Source organism: Bubalus bubalis, chromosome 19, assembly GCF_019923935.1.
Source record: "Bubalus bubalis isolate 160015118507 breed Murrah chromosome 19, NDDB_SH_1, whole genome shotgun sequence".
In the NCBI taxonomy this organism is placed as follows: Eukaryota; Metazoa; Chordata; class Mammalia; order Artiodactyla; family Bovidae; genus Bubalus; species Bubalus bubalis.
In genome coordinates this window covers 62,463,623-62,484,997 of record NC_059175.1, presented here as the reverse complement: position 1 = coordinate 62,484,997, position 21,375 = coordinate 62,463,623, and the positions used below count along the sequence as shown (strand labels likewise).

Here is a 21,375-nt window from a genome sequence, read left to right as displayed (position 1 = left end):
GATCATGATTTGAGTCTGACTTCATTGTGATTTTTATGGATTTTTGAAGTGTTTTGCTTTTACTCGGTTTCTGTTTAAAATAAATTAGGGCTTGGCACGTCTCTCAGGTTTCCTAGCACTGCCTTGCCTTTTCCCATAAACTCGTTTTCCGAGCCTTTCTGACCATGCACAGCAATGCCACCTCCTTTGAAGCTGCTGGCCCTGCTCCCCAATTAGAGAGGATGGTCCTGCTCCCCAGTTAGAGAAAATGGCCTGTGTGTGCTCCCCAGTTAGAGGATGGTCCTGTTCCCCAGTTAGGATGGTCCTGCTCCCCAGTTAGGATGGTCCTGCTCCCCAGTTAGAGGGGATGGCCTGTGTGTGCTCGCCAGCTAGAGAGGATGGTCCTGTTCCCTAGTTAGAGGATGGCCTGTGTGTGCTCCCCACTGCTGCTCCCACATGCAGCCCCCCACCCCTGCTTCTGGAGGGGAACAAAGAACCTGTCCTCTTCATTGGTGCTGCTGGAACCCGATATTTCCAGTCAACAGTTCCCTCTACTGGCCTCATTTGGGAAATTCCATTCTGAATACCTGCTGTCAGAACAATCAAGTCTTGGTGTGTGGGTGCTGGGTCACGTCCAACTCTTTGTGACCTTTTGGACTATAGCCTGTTAGGCTCCTCTGTCCCTGAGATTTTTCAGGCAAGAATACTGGAGTGGATTGCCATTAGACAACCCTAATCCGGTAACGTTTTCCCATTTTTAGAGCAGCACAGGTTTATTGTCTGTTTCCTTTCCTTGAATGAAAGCATAAACAAGACTTTTAGCTTATAATTGGTACCGGTTATGTGTTGAATGAGTCAAAAATTATTAATTGTGATGGCCCTGTGATCTTGATAATGTGTTTTTATGACTTGTGCTTAGTTGTTCAGTCATGTCCGATTCTTTGAGACCCTGTGGACTGCAGCCCGCCAGGCTCCTCTGTCCATGGGGATTCTCTAGGCAAGAATACTAGAGTGGGTTGCCATGACCTCCTTCAGGGGATCTTCCCAGCCCAGGGATCGAACCCAGGTCTCCTACACTGCAGGCAGATTCTTTACTGACAGAGCCACCAGGGACTTGAAAATTAGCAACTTTTTTGATACGTGAACATCTTTCAAGGGAGAAGTAGTAATCCTTCAGCTTTTTTACTTACTAAATATTTACCAAGTGTGCTGTCCATTGGAAGTTTTGGACTTTCGATCAGGGTCATGAGGGTTATGGTGGCTGTGGGAATCCATGGCCACATGGAAATGTGAACTGTGAGGCATTATGGTTTAGGTGCCTGATTCAATCCTGGGGGATGAGGGCAGAGCTTCCATTGGAAGGGGTGGCCCATCAGGTAGCTGGGTAAAAAGCAAAGGAAGAACATATCTGGCAGAGGGACTACAAAGACCAGTAGATTAGAGAAAGCATGGCACACAGGTGAATGGAAAAAGAGTTGTCTTCCCTGATGGCTCAGTGGTAAAGAATCCGCCTGCCAATGCAGGGGTCTTGGGTTAGATCCCAGGTCAGGGAAGATCCCACATGCTGCAGGGTGACTAAGTCCGAGTACTGCAACTACTGAGCCTGTGTTCTAGAGCCCAGGAGGCGCAACGAGAGAAGCCATCGGAATGAGAGACTCGTGCGCTGCGGCTAGAGGGTAGCTCCTGCCTGCTGCAACTTGAGAGGAGCCCGAGCAGCAGTGAAGACCCAGCATAGCCAAATATATAAATAAATTACAATTTTAAAAAAGAGAGAGAGTTGTGTGATTACAGAGTCCATGAGTGCAAGAGCTGAGGATGAAGAGGGGATATAGGGAAGGAAAACTAACCTTCTCTCTACCCTACTGGATTCCCAAGTGAGACCCCTGTAATAAAAGACTAACAAGAGAAAACCAGACACCTATAAACACATGGACCTCATGTGTAAGTGGGGGACACCCAGCTAAAGATGAGTAACTCAAGCAGGTGGCTCAGAACTCTGGCTTATATGTCATCTTCCATAAAGACAGAAGATGGAAATATATGCCATCTCCATATATTTATGGAGAAATGACAGGACAGAGGAAAGCAGTTTTTGAATGTCTCATTACAAAGAAGAAAAACTGTACCCCTTTTTGGGTATGTGAATGGAATGATGGATGTTAGCTATACTTACTGTGGTAATATTTCACAGTATATGGAAGTCAAATCATTACGCTGTACTCCTTAATTCAGCACAGTGCTAGATGGTAATTATATCAATAAAACCTGGGAAAATAAAAGAATAAAATAAGAAAATGTATGTCCTGCTTTTAGGCACATGGAGGGGGACAGGGAGCTTTTCTTGTATCTGCTTCTTCTCTTGTCTTTGGCTCAAAATAATTCTTATGCCACAGTTGCATGTTTTGGGTGGCATATTCTGCTACCCTTCAGAGAGCAGGGCTAGATAGAAAGAAGCTAGCTGGTTAAAGAGTCAAGAATTTATCTAAAGAGTAGAAAGCATGAGAGGGTTTAAGTAGTAGTTGTGTTGATTGGAAGAGTTGCTTGCTGATAGTGTAGAAAATGGAGCATAAATGGGACAAGTTCAGTTAGGAGAGGAATGGACCCCAGGAAGGATATGGTGGCGGCTGTCATCCAGGTTAGAAGTGGGGATGGGGAAACATGGACAGGCTTGTAAGATGTTTAAGAGGTGGCTTTGGCAGAATTCCTCCATACTTGGATGTTGATGGGATAGGGGAGGGCTGAAGAGAAAGCCCAGACTTCTGGCTTGGGCACTTTGGTGGGTGATTGCTGATATTCATCATTGACAAAGAATGTGGATGGGAGGAGCAGGTTTGGAAGAAACATGTTTTGAATTTTATATGTTGAATTTGATTTGTTGGTGGAATGCTCAAGATGAAATATCCAGTAGATATATACTTAGGTAAGAAACTCAGGAAAATAGATTAGCTAGAGATAAGTGATCTGGAAGTTTTAGGATGATGACTTGATCCATGAGGGTGGATAGGATCACTGAGGGAGGGTGTACGAGATGAGAAGAAGGCTTAGTCATGCATCCGAGTAACAGTGGCATTTCAGAAAGCAGAGAACAGAAGAATTCACAAAGAAAATTGAGGGGTGGCCAGAGAGCTAGGAAGAAAATCAGAAGGGTGAGCTATCAGGACATTTGCAGAAAGTGTTGGATGGAGCAGACATGTGGTTAATGCTATGGAAATGTCTAGTAAGGTGGGAACTGACTCATAACTGTCAGATTTTTGGTACAAGACAGTCATCGGGGAATGAAGGAAGATGGTTTCAGGAGAATTGGTGGGGGTATAAGTAGCAACAGTGAGAGCAGGTGACTGGAATTCAGACTAAAAAGATGTCATATGATTGGCAGATGACTGGAGTGCAAAGACAGGGCCACAGGGATTATTGTTGATCATTGCAATGGACTGGATGTTTATGTCCTCCCTCCAAATTCATATGTTGAATCCTAATCTCCAAGGGATGGTAATAGGAGATGGGGCTTTAGGGAGATAATTAGGTCATGAGGAGGGGTTCGTTCATGAATAGAATTAGTGCTCCATAAAAGAGACCCCAGAGAGCTTCCTTACCCCTTCTGCCATGTGAGAACACAACAGGTCAACTATCTATGAACCAGGGAGTGGGCTGCGAAGTGGGTTCTCAGCAGAAAGAATCTGCTGGCACTTTGACCTTGAACTTCCCAGCCTCCAACACTGTGAAAAAATAAATATTTCTTGTTTAAGCCACTCAGTCAATGGCAGTTTGTTACAGCAGCTCGAATGGACTAAGACAGTCATGTGTATTTTAAGCCAGGAGATCCCAGCTTATTGCTGCATGACAATCTCCAACCCTAGTTTAACATGTTTATAATTGATGCATCTGTGGATGGGCTGGGAGCCGGCTGATCTAGACTGCCTTTGCTCATGTGTCTGTGAGTGAGCCACACCCGTCTGCCTGGGCCGCTCTGCTCCATGGATTTCTCATCCTCTTCCTGGAACCATCACGTCATCTTAGGCATGTTCTCCTTAGGTAGATAGTCCTGCCAGCGTGTGTGTTTCGAGCTTCCACAGATGTCAAATGGGCCAACATTGTTTTCTTTGACTGCACTGGGTGTTAACTTCTATGCTCAGGCTTTGTCTACTGGTGGGGTGAGGGCTTCTCATTGTGGCGGCTTCTCTTGTGAAGCATGGGCTCTAGGGTGTGAGGGCCTCAGTAGTTGTAACGCATGGGCATAGTTGCCCCGCGGCATGTGGGATCTTCCAGGACCAAGGATGGAACCCGTGTCCTCTGCATTGGCAGGCAGATTCTTAACCAGTGGACCATCAGGGAAGTCCCAGTGTTCTTAACTGAAGAATGTTGAAGCCACATGGCAAAAGGTGAAAAATTTAAGCCATAATACAGTCTGGTGGGAATGAATTTGCAAGGTGGGAGAGGTTGAAGAGAAAGAGGAAGTAGTTTGTAGCATGAATATATTCTCCAGCAGTGGATGGGGAATGTCTTTAAAGCAATGGATGGGGAGGAGAGATTGGCATTTCAATAGGAGAAGAATCCTCCCCTCTTTTCTAGGAGGGATGTGGGGAAGTTTGGGGGGTGATGGGGGGAAAGTAGAGGGAGTTCCCTTCTGTGGTTTCAATTCCCTTTGTGAAGTAGGAGGTGCAGAGGGGTTTTCTGTAAGAGTGGGAAAGTTTAGGGCTTTCCTGATGGCTCAGGGGTAAAGAATCCACCTGCCAATGCAGGAGACACGGGTTTGATCCCTGGTCGGGGAAGATCCCGCATGCGGTGGAGCAACTAAACCTGCGCACCACAAACTATTGAGGCAGTGCCCTGGAGCCAGGGAATCACAGCCCCGCCACAACCACTGAAGCCCTCGCCCCTGGAGCCTGCACTCCGAGACAAGAAAAGCCACCCCAAAGAGAAGCCTACACATTGCAACTAGTGAGCAGCCCCAGCTCACTGCAGTAGAGAAAAGCCCAGGTGGCAGCAGGCCCAGCAAAGCCAAACAATAAATAATTAAGAAAAAAATAAAAGAGAGTGGGAAAGTTTAAAATTCCCCACTTGGGACTTGGGGTATCGTCACTCAATGGAAATCAAGGGTGGACATGATGCTTCTAAGAATGTATAGATATTAACCTTTTCTCTTTAAAACCACGGCAATGATCCAAAGGGAGCTTTGCTTTTCTTCCGCAACATAGATAGACGGATAGGAAGTCAGACTTGGCTACCATGGACTTTTCCACCCTCATGTACTCTCAGAGAAAACGCCATTGGCCAACTAATCAACAACAGCAGCAATATCCAAAGTAGAGTCAGAACCCTGGGGCTGGGGTGTCCCCAGGAGTCACCTTTGGCTTTTCTGTTGTTTGGCTCAGCCCAACAATCACCAAGATGTGTCCATTCACTTCCTTCTGAGTCAGCATCTCCTCTCCACCCTCCTGTCCTGCTGGGGGTCCAGCCACCGTCTTCTCTGTCCATTGCACGCCCACCCATGAGCCCCCCTCCCCCTCCACTCGTGAGGCTTGTGTGTGGCGTAGATAGGATCCGCACCTAGCAGCTGGATGAGAATCACTGTCCCTACCTTGCAGTCTATTGAGTGGCCCTTGCCTAGATTCCCCTTTCATAAGACAAACTTTTGATATTAGAATAGTTCAGACTTACAGAAAAGCTGCAAAGATTGTGCAGAGAATTCAGTAAACCCCACACCTGGTTACCCCTGTGGTAGAATCTTACACTATTATGACACAAATTTTGTTTATTATCGAACAAAATAAACCCGTATCGATGCATCTTTATTATTAACTTAAGTCCATCTCTTAAAATTCAGACTTCCTCGTTTTTCCGCCAATGTACTTTTTCTGTTCCACGATCCCAGCTCGGGTCCCACATGACGTTTCATTGTCGTGTCCCCTCAGGTTGCTCTTGGTTGTGACAATTCCTCAGATTTCATGACCTTGACAGTCTGGGGAGTGCTTGTCTAGTAGTCTGCAGTGTGTGTGCTAAGTCACTTCAGTCATGCCAGACTTTGCGACCCTGCAGACTGTAGCCCTCCAGGCTCCCCTGTCCATGGGATTTCCGAGGCAAGAACACTGGGGTGGTAGTAGTCTGTAGCGGGCGGGTCCCTCAATTTGTGTGTGTCTGTTGTTTTTTTTCATGATTAGAGTGGAGTTATGGGTTTTTCAAAGGAGCACCACAGTGCTATTCTCATGATGTCCCATGAAGGGTTTTGTCTTTTTTTTAAAGTGTTCAGTGACACCAGTTATAGATGTCAGGCCAACTTTGTTCAGAATCATCAGACAGGTGTAAGCACCATTGCAATGGGCAAGTGGGAATTTCTAGCCATGGAGCAGAATGGCAGGGGAGGGGGTCTGTGGATGGAAAATTACTAAGGCGGAACATCAGAGGGATTCTGGCCAAACCAACCTAGCAAGATTCTTGATGAAGGCGGGCCAGGGTGATTGGATATCCCTTGTGGGGTGGTGGAGGATGAAGAACAGATCAGATACTAGAGTGGGGCAAGGGTGAGTTAACCAGAGTTCAATTGACTTACTAGCTGGGTTCTTGCTAAAGCGAGATTTTGCAAGGAAGGGCACAGATGTACCTGGGAGAAGGTTCAGGAGCCTGACTGAAGTTTGATCAGCAGAGAATCTTTGTCCGAGCACGCTCTGGACACGACTGTTGACCCCGATCACCAGGCTGAGGTCGTGTTGGCCAGACCTCTCTCTTGGAAGATTACCACCCCCACCACCATCTTCATAGTCTACTCTTCGGAGTGGAGTCTGTACATAGCTCACGAGTGAAGGAGTGGGTTCTACTGTGTCACCTCCTTGGGACTGGAGCATGTGCATAAGTTATTTGGAGTTTTTCTGCCCAGAGATTTGTCTGTTAGGCACTTTTTATACATACCTTGTCTCTTGTCATTTTCACCATTGTGAGGTTAATATTATCTCTGTTTTTCCAGTTGTAGAAACAGATTCGGTGAAGTTGACTGACCTTCCCAAGGTCACCCGGATTTTAAGTGGCAGGCTCGGAGCTTGAACTTGGGTGTTCTCGGAGCCAGCTCTCTTAAGTACTCAGTTCTCTGTCCGCATGGCCACTTAGTCACCCCACTGAAGCTGAGTCATCAAGAATTAACTTATTCCCTGGGTCACTTATGCCCTGCTTTTAGGCAGGGTAAGGCTCACGGGGTCCATGGGAGGGGGTGTTCTTGAGCTGCGCGTGGTCAAAGTCCACTCTGAGGACTTCAGGGACCAAATCTTATTCCATATGGTCCATGGTTTTAGGCTCAAACTAGATTTTAATGTGAGACACATTCTGTTTTATAAGGAAGTTCAGTTCAGTCGCTCAGTCATGTCTGACTCTTTGTGACCCCATGGACTGCAGCACACCAGGCCTCCTTGTCCATCGCCAACTCCCAGAGCTTGCTCAAACTCATGTCCATCAAGTCGGTGATGCCATCCCACCATCTCATCCTCTGTCGTCCCATTCTTCTCCTGCCTTCACTCTTTCCCAGCATCAGAGTCTTTCCCAAGGAGTTGGTTCTTCGCATCAGGTGGCCAAAGTATTGGAGCTTCAGCTTCAGCATCAGTCCTTCCAATGAATATTCAGGACTGATTTCCTTTAGGATGGACTGGTTGGATCTCCTTGCCGGGTTCTATTTAATTATCTACCATCTATCCATCTACCTATCTATGATCCATTCATCAATGTACCTATCAGTCTGTCTGTCTTCCCTGTCTATCCATCTATCATCTATCTATTGCTTACCTATCTATCATGTGTCCCTCTATCTTTGTACTTACCTATCATCTATCTACCTACCTATCATTTGTCTATCTTTCTTACTCAAGGAGAAAGCTTGTCATCTTAAAGAAGGTTAACATCTATTCATTCTTAGCAGCATTGGGTCCATCTTCTGTTTCAGCTGAGTGAGGTATTGTTCTGTCATCCTGGGGAAGCCAGCAGGACCTGGGAGTGATTTCATGGGTCATGACAGCTTGAGTCTGAGTTGTCAGAACTCATGGGCTGCGTGTTGGTTTTTCAGATCTCTACATAACGCGCAGGACTGCTGCTGCTGCTAAGTCGCTTCAGTCGTGTCCGACTCTGTGTGACCCCATAGACGGCAGCCCACCAGGCTCCCCCGTCCCTGGGATTCTCCAGGCAAGAACACTGGAGTGGGTTGCCATTTCCTTCTCCAATACATGAAAGTGAAAAGTGAAAGGGAAGTCACTCAGTCGTGTCCGACTCTTGGCGACCCCATGGACTGCAGCCCACGCGCAGGACAGATCTATATAATGACCGTTTGCTTTGTAGATCCTAGGTGTTCCTTCTCCCTGCCTGTTCAGAGCGTTTAGCATATGTCAGTGCAAAGGACATCCTGCTGAAAATGCGTCCGACACACTCCTTCATGTTTTTTAGAAAAAATGGCTCTAAACAAATTGCAATTTGTTTCACTACGACCCAGGCTAAATCTAACTGACAGGTGCTGCAAAGCGCTTAGCTGGACCACAAACGCAACTGAGATCAAAAGACCCCCCCTCCCTCTGCCCCCGCCCTGACAGTTTGCCCCAGTTAAGCTGCTTTGGGGATCTGACAGCCAGCATCCTTCCTGGGTCGGCGGGGGGCGGGGGGAGGGGCTGGGGCGGCGTGGGTTCTGTAAACAGCAGAAAGTCAGAAAGTGTCAGCCTCTGGTTGGAATCTGTGAGTCACAGAGCGGAAAGGTCCCGCTCATTTGTTTCTGGCTTGTTAACCCCGTGACAGGACCGTGTTAGTCAGTGCTCATCTCAGAAAGTCAGTGAAGTTTCACCTTTTCATGTTGGCAATGAGGTCAGGAGGCGGGCTGAGGTCTGCCACAGGGAGCAGACCACACTGCTTCTGTTAGAGTCCACACCCTGGTTTTTGCTGCTTGTTCATTTTTAACCCGGAGGCTGATGAGAAGGAGGTACTATCACTCGGCCAGCAGCCTGCAGCATCTGGTGCCGTTCGAGGAAGGAAACCCAGTCCCACCTGTACATCTGTCTTGATCGGGGTGCGACGACAGGGAGGACAGGGCTCCCATGTGGGAAGAGTTAGTTACTGAGGGGCGTGCATGTATTGGCAGGGCCAGGGTGGAGCCCAGGCGATGCCACTGCGGCAGGAGAGGGGGCTTCTGCCTGCCGCTGTGCTGGGGGCCTCTGTTCGCTCGGCCTCCCGGCCTGCAGGGCATTGTGTGTGTGTGTGTGTGTGTGTGTGTGTGTGTGTGTGTGTGCGCGCGCGCGCACGCATGCGTGTGTGTATGTGAGTCTTAGGAAGCACCTTGTGGCTCGTGCCTGCCGTCTTCCAGGGAGGTCTTACCTCCTCTGCCATATCCCCAGTCTCACGCAGTGCCCTTCCTGGTACCAGTCAAGGAAGGAGCCTCAGGTTTCCTGGCCTCTTCGAGGTGCAGAAGTCTCCCTGTGAGGAGCCGGTGGTGCACAGTTAACAGCAGAAAGTACAGTTCAGTGTCCACCTGGCCCTACACCTGCAGCCCTGACAGTGAAGGGGGTTCTGAGGGACCTGCATGGGGTGGGGATGAGGGGGTTTCAGAGCTGACTCCTCAGGGTAGAGGGATGGAGACTGGGGACTTCCCTGGTGGTCCAGTGGTGAGGAATCTGCCTGCCAGTGCAGGGGCCGTGGGTTCCTCTCCACTCCGGGAAGATCCCACATGCCGAGGGGCAGCTCAGCCTGTGCCCTGCAACTCCTGAGCCCTGGAGCCTGGAAGCCACTGCAGTGAGAAGCCCAGCACTGCAACTAGAGAGTAGTCCCCGCTCACGGCAACTAGATCAAGCCCTCATGCAGGAACCAAGACCCAGAGCAGCTCCCCCCTCAAAAGAGGATGGAGACTGGTACCCAGGCCCTCGTGCAGACTGCCCGCACTCCCGAGGTGTGTTAGCCATCATTAGGGCCAGGATGCAGATGGCAAGCAAGAAGGGCTGGGGGTGCCAGGGTCAGGGCGAAGGGGAGCAGGAAGGGAGGTTGTCCTCCACCTTGGTCCTGAAACAGCGACATCTGAGCCTCTGGGACAGTGGTTCTCAACAGGGCTGATTTCGCCCCCAGCGATACTTGGTGAGGTCCAGAGACACTTGCGGTTGTCATGCCTGGGAGGGACGAAGGTGTGGTAGTTATGATGTCTAGTGGGCAGAGTTCAGGGAGGCGGCTGACCATCCTACAGTGCACAGGACAGCCTCACAACAGAGTTACCCAGCCCAGGTATTGGACAGCAGGCTTTGGACAGCTTTTGACCCCAGAGCCTCTTTGTGTGTTGTCTGAGGATCTTTCTCGGGGTGAACCAGGAGCATCCTGGGAACACGGCTTCTCACATGATGTTCTCCTTATTCACCGCTACCTAAGAGTGTGCGGGCTTTTTGAGAATCCTCTGAGAATGAGCAGAAAATCCGGCCCTTTTTTTTGAAGTACAGGGCGATGAAGTGGGGAAATTTATATTCTGATATGAATATTCTTACCTGCTTGGGTTAATGGATGACGGTCTGGGTAGCAACACTCCCTGTGTTCTCTGTAGGTGTGTGTGTGTGTGTGTAAGAGAGAGAGAGAGAGAAAGAGAAAGGACCTTCTGAGCCATGCAAGGATGGCAGTGTGCACTAACACATCCTGTTGCTGTGGTGATGAGATGCAGACTCTCTCCTCCCTGAGGCTCTGGAATTCTGGGAAATGGCTCCGAGCTTCCTTTTCTGTTTTGCGTTGCCCTCTCCTGCTGGGAGCTGACAGAATCCGTGAGCGACCAGCTCAGGTGTGCCCCCGCCACCCCCGCAGCCTCCCTGCTCCCCATGTCTGCTCCTTAACAGGTTGCCTGGACAGCTGGCCTTCAAGCAGGGCGGCAAAAGGGAACTCAAGTGAACCAGAGGCAGCAGCGCTGTGGCCCAGGCAGGGTCCTCCGTCGCCTCGTATCCTGGACTCCTGAGAATTTTTTCCTGTGGCTTGGGAGGCAAACACACACGTTGCCCACCCTCCCAAAGATGGTCCAGCCCCACATGCGGACACTGCCCCATTTCGCTCTGTGTGTAGGAAGCCCTTCTGGGATGCCCACTCTTTGTGGAGGGTGGTCCATCCACGTGTGCATTTCTCTTTGCAGGGCACGTCACCATCACCAACTACTTGTTGAACTATTTCCCTGGTCTTGACCTTGAAAGGAGGAACGCATTCGGGTTCACAGCCCTGATGAAAGCAGCCATGCAGGGCCGGACGGAGTGCATCCGAGCCCTGATGCTAGCAGGTACGTCCCCACCTGTCTTCTGTGGTCTCAGGGCCCCAGGCAGTGCTGAGTGTGCTCCTTAAAAAATGTGTTGGGACTTCCTTGCTGGTCCACTGGCTAAGACTCCACACTCCCAGTGCAGGGGGCCAGGGATCGATCCCGGGTCAGGGAGCTAGAGCCCACATGCCGCATCTAAGAGTTCACATACCACAACTAGAAAGATCCCGTCTGTTGCAGTGAAGATTGAAGATCTTTTCCTCCTCATGCTAAAAGAGAATCAGTGCCCGTCAATAGAGCACAGCCTCCTTGAGTTATTCTGACAATTAAGTGAGAAATGTTCATGAAGCCCGCACCCAGGGTCAGGCACAGAGAGAGCGTCTTAACATCTCAGTCAGTGGGAGATGCTGTTGTTGCTGTTACTTGATTTCATCATCTTAATTTATTTTGGTTTTGTTCTTGGCACTGGCTTCAGCTGATCTCGCTGGACCCTACGAGCTCCTGGAGAGAAGGCATGCCCTCCCATCTCAGTACCTTGTGTGTGCATGTGTGAAGTCGCTCAGTTATGTCCGACTCTTTGCCACTCTATGGATGGTAGCCCTCCAGGCTCCTCTGTCCATGGGATTCTCCAGGCAAGAATACTGGAGTGGGTTGCCATTTCCTCCTCCAGGGCATCTTCCAACCCAGGGATTGGACCCACATCTCTTATATCTCCTGCACTGGCAAGTAGATTCTTTACCACTAGCGACACTTGGGAAGACTCTTGTCTTGTGATTAGATTGGAGTTAGAGGATTCCCAACCTACTTTGGATTGTTTTTTATTTTTTCTCCTGCTTTACTTAATGGGAGTGTTTTAGGAGATGCTGTAAGAAAAATAAATTCTGTAAGCAAAGACAGGCTTCAAAGATGAAAAACTTTTTTGTAACTAAAAAAGATCTTAATTGAAATTAATTTCATTGATTGTGCTTTTGACTCAGTGACAGTTTCATTTTTTTTTTTTTTTTAAAGAGCAGTGGGCTTCCCTAGTGATTCAGCAGGAAAGAATCTGCCTGCCAGTGCAGGAGACTTGAATTTAATCGTTGGGTCGGGATGATCCCCTGGAGGAGGAAGTGGCAACCCACTCTAGTATTCTTGCCTAGAAAATCCCAGGGACAGAGGGGCCTGACGGGCTCCTCTGTCCATGGGGTCGCAAAGAATCAGACATGACTTCGCAGTTAAACAACAGTTTCCACGAAGTTTATCAGGGACGTTGGGGAGGGATGGTTCCTCCTAATTAAATGGTGATTATGATGCTTTTGTGTTTGGGGGGTCCTTCATCTGCTTTTACTACTTCTGGATCTTATAATTGAGTGTAGCTATTTACTTTTACCACCCAAAACTTACCGTGTCCATCCAGGAATTTTCCCCAAGTGAATTCATTTGAATTACAAACCCTCTTGCTCTTAGATCAATTGCCTGCTAATCACTCTAGACCTTGCGTGGGATTTCCTGTCTTTCTTTTTTCCTGGGTCTGGTGCAGGTTTCAGGCAGTTACAGGATCTCAGAACCATTTTTCAGATCTCAGGAGAGATGGGTCTGCTTAAGACAGTGTATTCAATGCTAATGTGTTTCCCCCTTTTCCTCTGTTATTTGGTTAACAAATTTGGCATTAGGTTTCATATACTTTCCCTTTCCTGTTCCCATCTGTGTGATCACAACTCCATCAGTCTAGAATAATCCCTCATGAGTACAAACCTCTAGGGCCCGCATCCCTGGACTGAACGTGGTCAGAGCAGAGAGACGCATAAAACCAGCTGGACCCTGGTGTCAAATTCCAGCTCCTCCGTTCAGCCTCTCTACACCCAAGGCCAGTCATCTCCTGCCCTAGGCCTGTTTCTTCTGTAATATTCAGCGGACGTCAGTATTTACTGCAGAGCGTTGTGATGGGGACTGACTGAGTTCACACATGACACGGACGGTTGCCTGGAATGGAGGACATGTCGGTAATGGTTGAAAAAGTAAAAAGTGTGAAACTGTTAGTTGCTCAGTCATGCCCTACTCTTTGTGATCCCACGCACTGCATCCCAGGCTCCTCTGTCCATGGGATTCTCCAGGCAAGAATACTGGAGTGGGTTGCCATTCCCTTCTCGGGCATCTTCCTGACTCAGGGATTGAACCAGGGTCTCTTGCATTGCAGGTGGATTCTTTACCATCTGAGCCACCAGGGAAGATTTGGTTATCATTATTGTTATTATGGATTTTATTATTTTTTAAATTAATTAATTAATTTATTTTTGGCTGTGCTGGGTCTTTGTTGCTGCACATGGGCTTTCTTTGTGGCAAGTGGGGGCTACTTTTCCTTGCAGTTTGAGGGCTTCTCATTGCGGTCGCTTTTCTCCTGTGGAGCACGGGCTCCAGGGCACGCAGGCTTCAGTGGTTGCAGCTCTCGGGCTCTAGAGCACAGGCTCAGTAGTTTTGGTGCACGGACTTAGTTGCTCCAGCATGTGGGATCTTCCCCGACCAGGGATCAAGCTCGTGCCCCATGCCTTGGCAGGCAGATTCCCCTCCACTGTAACAGCAGGGAAGTCGGTTATTAGTGACTTTGTGTGTTTAATATGATTTGTTAAAGGAAAAACTATGGTATACTTTTCCCTTTGAAAATATCCTTATGATGAGATACTTCACTTTCTTATGGAGGGTAATGAGCGTTTAACTCTCAATCCTGGTCCTGTCGACACTGGGGCCAGGTGATTCTTCAGGGTTGGGCTGTCCTATGAATTGCAGGCTGTTTAGCAGCACCCCTGGCCACGGCTCGCTAGGTGACTGTAGCACCTCTTGGTTTGGACAACCAAAAATATCTCTGGACGTTGCCAAACGTCCCCTATTGGGAAAGTCAACTGTTGTTGAAAGCCACTGATGTGATGTAAATGGGAAACGATGGGGAAAGTGAAGAGAGAATCTGACACCTGCTTCAGGAAGCTTTTGACTGCCCTCTAAGGCTTTTGTTATTTAACTTTAGAATATTTTCATTTTCTGCTGTTGCCACTAAGTTAGCTTCTACTTTTCCCCAGGAAAGCGGGTTACATTTTTCTCTTACAGTAGATGTGTGTGTGTTTGTTTTAGAAGAGAAAACAATACGTGATTGAATGTCTTTTCTGAATTTGGTACATAGCAATAAGGATACTTGTTGAGATATTTAAATAATTGGCATCAATATTTTAAAGTCTTCTTATTTCCATTTGAATTTATTAAGAGAAACTAAAGCCTTTAAAGATCCTAAAATCTGAGTATTGCTTTTGGATTGATGTTTATGTACAGCTAAGAGCAAAGTACAGAATCAGGTCATCCTGTGATCATTTTAAAAGCAAAAGGCATTTTGCATTACTACATAATAATGGTTAGGATAAAATTGTGTATCTCATTCTCATTTTTTCGAGTGCAGTATTCTTCTGAACCTGAGTGTCTTTCTAAATCTGGGTTGAATTTCATTATATTTAATAAGAACTATTTCCTTTTAGAAATGATGAATCATTGAATTGAATGCCACCCCTAAACTGTTTAGATTTTCCAATAGTTCATAACCTATGAGTGCCTATGAGCTCTTATCTTACCTTGTCAGGCAGAACAAGGTAATGTCAGAATTACCAAAACTTAGGCTTTTGATAAAAATATAACTAGGTTCTAAAAAGCCGATCTGTTGGCTCTTTCGTTTTGGGCTTCCCAAGGAGAGCCGTCAGCTCTGCTGATATCACAGCAGGGTTGGGGCTGGGTGGTGCTGACTGCAGAACCTTGTTAATTCAGTGGAATATTAATGCCCCCAAGTGACGGGTCTGTTTAATAAGTGGCTCCGAGAACCGTACAGAGGATGTGATTATCTCTGAAGAGAAGCAGAACCCGGCGGAGGTTGGTTCCAGACTTGCTTAAGAGAGCTGGCTTTCATACCTGACGTGTGTCATTCCTGCGGCATTTGGGGAGCAAACACAACCAAACAAAAGCCTCGCGTTTCCCTGTGATTGTGGGGAACAAAACAGACAGAAAGGAAGGTGGAGGAGGCTCATCTAATGAGCAGAGAGCAGAGGCATTACCGCTACTGATCATATCCCCATCCTTGTTGTAGGCAAGCCCCGACTGTGTGTTTCCGGAAAGCCGAAGCATACGATGTCCCCAGAGAGGTTTCTTTCTGCTTGTAGAGGAAAACATGGATTTCCCGTAATTAAGTTGGAATAGTTTCAAGTTATTAAGAAGAGGAAGGGCAGAAAATCAGAGATTTTATATCACCAAGGGTGCAGTCTCAGCTTGGGCACCCACGAAAGCCAGCTGTGAGACAAGGACACAGAAGTACTTGTTCTAGAAAGTGAGACCAGGGGCAAGTATTTGTTCGAGAAAGTCACCCCAGGAAGCCAGTCAGGGATAAGGAAGCCAGACTGGGAAGACTGAAGAACCAAGCCATGTGAGTTATCCAGGTGGGCACGTGGGAATCAGCACTGCTGAGACTCTCAGACTGAAGTGCCTGGGGATGGGGTGGGACCCCTGCCTTTAAGGGCTCTTCCTGATGACCTTGCCTCCTGACTTATCATATTGATTATACCCCAAGATATCATATTGATTAATATATTGAATTATCCTATTCATATTTAATATCATATTGAATAGCATATCATATTGAATATATCATATTGATTATACCCCAAGATGATATATTGATTATATATTGAATATATGATATTCATATTGAATAGCATATCATATTGAATATCACATAGAATATCATATCATATTGAATATATCGTATTGATTACACCCCAAGTGCCCGAGATACAGGCCGGGGGTGGCCCAGGACGAGGCCTGTAAAGGCTGGTCCACAGTGATCTTGAGTGACCATCACCGCCAGAAAACAGTGATTCCCTCAGTTCTTGTCCTCTTGATGAGAAAGAATTCAGTCGAGAGACAAGACTGATTCCCTCAGTTCTTGTTCTCTTGATGAAAAAGAATTCAGTTGAGAGACACGGAACAGTTTTAAGGAGCAAGAGTTTTACTGAGCAAAGCAAACGTGCGCGCCTGAGAGAGAGAAGCGAAACCTGACGCCACTCCACGACGTCGGGGTAGCATTGCTTTTGCAGGGTGGAAAATCCCGCCTTTTCTGCGTAATTTGACGACAGGTTGATTGACAGCTGTAGGTTGTATAACTTCCTCCTTGCCCACAGGCGCTTAGTCACAAACACCCAAGTGAAACCCCAGCGGGTTGGGGGATGGGGGGAGGGCAAACAGCAATGCTAATTTATTACAATTGGGCATAATGAACCCAGGGTTACTACGAGTCACCTTTTAGATCTCGGTGCGCCTGCGCCGGCCTGTGCAGGTGGTTTTATCTTGTTTTGTTCTGATAAGGCTGGAAACTTAGCGGTCCTTGACCACAAAAGGGGAAGCTCTCTGGGTGTGTTGTAATCACCTGTGTCTAGGTGGGGAGGGAAAGATGACCCCCCTTCCCCCCGCCACATCCAGGATGGAGCAGGGACCCACTCCTGTCTAACATGAGCAGAAAGGCCTCTTGTGGGGGTGGGTAGAACTGGAGTGGGGCCTTCATTTGAAGGGTAGGTTGCTCAGGGATAGGCTTCCTGGGGTGGCTCAGATGGTAAAGAATACGCCTGCAGTGCAAGAGACCCAGGTTCAAACCCTGGGTGGGGAAGATCCTCTGAAGGAGGGCATGCAACCCTCTCTTGTATTCTTGCCTGGAGAATCCTATGGAGAGAGGAACCTGTCAACAGTCCATGGGGTTGCACAGAGTCTACAGTCCGTGGGGTTACACAGTCAGACATGACTGAAGTGTCTTAGCACATCACATGGGATTCGGGGCTTACAGAGACATAGGAAAGGAAGTGATGCATCCTGGGCTCTGCCTGCCTCCTGCTGGTCCCATGGACCCGGCCTTGACTCTTGGGGGAAAGGGTCCTAAGAAGGAGCAACAGAAGGTAGATTGTCTTCCTTTAGTCCCTTTTAGGGGAGAAGGCAATGGCACCCCACTCCAGTACTCTTGCCTGGAAAATCCCATGGATGGAGGAGCCTGGTGGGCTGCAGTCCATGGGGTCGCTAAGAGTTGGACACGACTGAACGACTTCACTTTCACTTTTCACTTTACTGCATTGGAGAAGGAAACGGCAACCCACTCCAGTATTCTTGCCCGGAGAATCCCAGGGATGGGGGAGCCTGGTGGGCTGCTGTCTATGGGTCGCACAGAGTTAGACATGACTGAAGCGACTTAGCAGCAGCAGCAGCCGTCCCTTTTAGGAGGTTTGCCTCTTCCAGTAACAGAAATCCCAACTTGACAGTTGATTAAATAAAGCAAGCATCCATTTGTCTCACCTCACTAGAAGTCACCCAACAGAGCTGGCCCTGACTCCCTGAGAACATCACAGATCCAGGTTTCTTCCTCTATGCTTTTCTTGACTCACCACTGCCCTGACACCCTCCACCTCTCCACCCCCCCGCCTTCCAGTGTGTTAACTGGTCACCTAATGAAGAGCTAGGATGCTCACCGGAGCTCCAGCCTCACATCCGTGTCTCGGACAGGAAGCAGCATCACTGATAACGTGGCCCCTTTTTCTAAACTTCATCCATTTGTTCATTTATGGCTGTACTGGGTCTTTGTTGCTATGTGTGGGCTTGCTCTAGTTGTAGCAAGCGGGGGCTACCCTCTAGTTGAGGTGCTTCTCATCGCTGTGGCTTCTCTTGTTGCGAAGTGTGGGCTCTGGAGCACGTGGGCATCAGTAGCCGTAGCTCTAGAGCAAGCGCTCAGTAGTCTCGGTGCCCAGGGTGTAGTTGCCCCTCGGTGTGGGATCTTAGTTCCCGGACGGGGGATTGAACCTGTGTGACTCCTGCATTGGCAGGCGGATTCTTAACCACTGGACCACCAGGGAAGTCCCGAGGGTCCCTTTGATCAGGGATGCAATGGCCTTCTCTTTGGGGCTCCCTGACCAGTTATAAGGGAGGCTGGGAAAATGGAAAACAAGACTGCAGGTCATAGAGGTTAGAGCTATGATCCTCAGTGGGGTGGACATGTGTGTGGTTCCCGGGGGACAGTTTTGGCTGTCACAGCTGGTGGAGTGCTACTGGCATCTAGTGGGCAGACACCAGAGATGCTGTTTAAAGTCCTGCAATGCACAGGAGAGCCTCCACCACATGTAGTCATCTGGCCCAGATGTCAGTGTTGTTGCTGTTCAGTTGCTCAGTCATGCCCAACTCTTTGTGACCCCATAGACTGCAGCATGCCAGGCTTCCCTGTCCTTCACCATCTCCCACTGATTGCTCAGACTCATGTCCGTTGAGTCAGTGATGTCATCCAACCGTCTCATCATGTCATCCCCTTCATTTCCTGCCTTCAGTCTTTCTCAGCATCAGGTTCTTTTCCAATGAGTTGGCTTTTCGAATCAGGTGGCCAAAGGATTGAAGTTTCAGCTCCAGCATCAGTCCATCGAATGAATATTCAGGACTGATTTCCTTTAGGAAGCACTGGTTTGATATCCTTGCTGTCCAAGGGACTCTCAGTCTTCTCAAACACCACAGTTCAAATAGTTCCGAGGTTTTGAAACTCAGAGTTAGACCAGTGATGATGGACTGCCTAGAATTGAGTAGTTGCTGCCTTGAACAAAATAGAGGATCCTGTATAGACAACTCACAGCACCCAACTTGGTAGCAAATGAACTAACTCTCAGGAGCTCAGCTCTTGTCTACACTGCTGAAGCCCTGGGTGAACCAATGGGGGGTGGGGGTGAGGATACCAAGAGTCTCCTGGGCAGGAGACTGGTACACTGGCCTTTCAGAGCTGCTCCATACTCTGAGAGGTATGTGCATAAAATGCTAATCATCAGTACTTGTCTGTCATGATTTAATGACTGTGTCCAGGCCTTTAATATTACCCTGAATCACAGTGATTTCTTAAGGAAGTGAATCCCTCGTTTGTAGCAGGACTTAAGACTCTTGGGCGGCACTACAGTCAGGATGGCCTTTGTTCTTTCAAGTGTTTGTATTTTCCAAGATGATTTTGGAGAGGAAGAGGCACACTCAACTTTTGACAGCTGTTCCTTTAGTTTTCCATTAGCACTTGAAAAATGTTTCTTTCAGGCAGTGTTCATTAAGATTTTAATTTTGCAGTTTGCTCCTTTTCAAGTGACATGCAATTAATTAAGGCTTAATGTGTCATCTATTTTTTGCAATGACATTTTTACTGCCCCCTTTTCATTTGAGTCAGTTTATAAATTGTACTCTAGCTAATGAGTTCCATCCTGATTTCCAGTTTCAAATAATTATCACTCTTCTAATATGGTGATTCTTTCATGTGTCACAGAATTAAGAGTGTTACTGGGTGAACTCAGGTGAGCTGGGTCTGCCTGGGCCGTGGGCCACGGGAGCTGCAGGGCAAGGGAGCCACTGAGACCCCTACTCCTCTTTTCAGTGCTTATTCACCAGCCTTCGAGTGTCGGACACTCCAGTCTATGTGGGACGTACATGCAGAAGCCTCTTCCAAGCCTGGTCCCTGCAGAGCATGCAGGCTAGATAACTGCCCTATTTCCCCACATTGTTTTGCCAGTGGAAATATTACTAAGGGGACTTGAAATCCTGAATGATTTTTAACTGTATATGCAGCTGAGATTGGACCAAGCTTAACTGAACAGCAATTCCTTATTAATTTCTCTTTTACTGAAACTTACAAACATTTCAAGTTGAATTGAAGATTAACTTTGCAGTATCAGGAGGGGCAGTGGGTGGTTTGGGGAGATTTGTGAACGAAGTGATTTGTGTAAGGGAGACTGTGAAGATGTAGGAGGCAGATTTCTCCAAAAAGACAGAATAAGTGGGAGATATATAGTAATAGAATTATTTTAGGGAGGTTTTTTTCCAGTAGTCATGTATGGATTGTGAGAGTTGGACCATAAAGAAGGCCGAGCACCAAATAATTGATGCTTTGAAACTGTGGTTCTAGAGAAGATTCTTGAGAGCCCCTTGGACTACAAGGAGATCAAACCCATCAATCCTAAAAGAAATCAACCCTGAATATTCATTGGAAGGACTGATGCTGAAGCTGAAGCTTGAATCCTTTGGCCACCTAATGTGAAGAGCCAACTCATTGGAAAAGACCCTGATGCTGGGAAAGATTGAAGGCGGGTGGAGAATGGGACGACAGAGGATGAGATGGTTGGATGGCGTCACTGACTCAATGGACATGCGTTTGGGCAAACTTCAGGAGATAGTGAAGGATAGGGAAGCCTAGCATGCTGCAGTCCATAGAGTTGCAAAGTGTTGGACACAACTGAGCAACTGAACAGCAACAACAATTTTAGGGAAATTGGCATTGGTAAACCTGGAATCTGTAGGACATGCCAGGATCCTGGAGACTTGGGCAGGAGTGGATGCTGCAGTCTTGAGGCTGAATTCTTTCTTCTCCTGAAAATGTCAGCTTTTGTTCTAAGGTCTTCAGCTAGTTGGAGGAGGTTCACCCACATTTTGGGTGCTAATCTCTTTGACCTAAAGTCAAATGATTGTGGATGCTGATTGCATGTACAAAACACTTTCACAGTGCACTTAGATTACTGTGGGATTAAATCCCTGAGGACCTGGGCTGTATCGACACAGAAAGTTCACAGAGGAGGAGGCCTCCCTGCAGGGTAGGGGGAAGTGCGGACTGTTGAGGGTCAGGACCCAGGTCTGGACACTTCTCTCTTATCAGCTTCGAGGCTTCAGGCAGTGCCCTCAGCAACCATGACTGCCATCCATTGTAACAGACGTTTATTAAAATCATGCCTCCCACCAATCAGAATGATATGTGTTCAGGAAGCAAAAACAACTAAGATGTGCCTCTGTCCTGGAAGTCCACAGTCTGGTAAAGATGACAGACCCGTGACCAGCTAACCTGAAGCACCAAAAGTGAACAAACACACACTTCCTGCAAAAATAAGAACCATAACCTCGGGGAGTGAGATCTTGGAGGAAAAGGAGAGTTGATAGATAAATAGGACAGCAAATGCTTTGCCAGTGACAGTTACTGGTAGTATTTTTAGAACATTCTAGTAGCATCCGCCAGGTGTTACAAACCACCTGTCTCTCCATTGCCAGAAAGCCATGAAGTCTTATTTCTATATTAAAAAAACCCCACAATTTAGGTGCTGAGTTTAGGCGGTTTTCTTTATAGGAAAGAGGGGCTT

The 21,375-nt window shown here is 47.7% G+C and overlaps 1 protein-coding gene across 2 annotated transcripts in view; it reads left to right on the top strand.

Moving 5' to 3' along the window:
* ANKRD33B (ankyrin repeat domain 33B) overlaps positions 1–21,375 on the top strand; it is a 102,488-nt gene that overhangs the window by 73,846 nt on the left and 7,267 nt on the right. The window contains exon 3 of one of the 2 annotated variants that reach the window (XM_006059765.3): positions 11,084–11,224. The exons of the other annotated variant lie outside the window; for it this stretch is intronic. Coding sequence (XP_006059827.2) covers positions 11,084–11,224 — 141 coding nt within the window. The remainder of the gene's footprint in view (positions 1–11,083; positions 11,225–21,375) is intronic. 2 annotated transcript variants of the gene reach the window in all.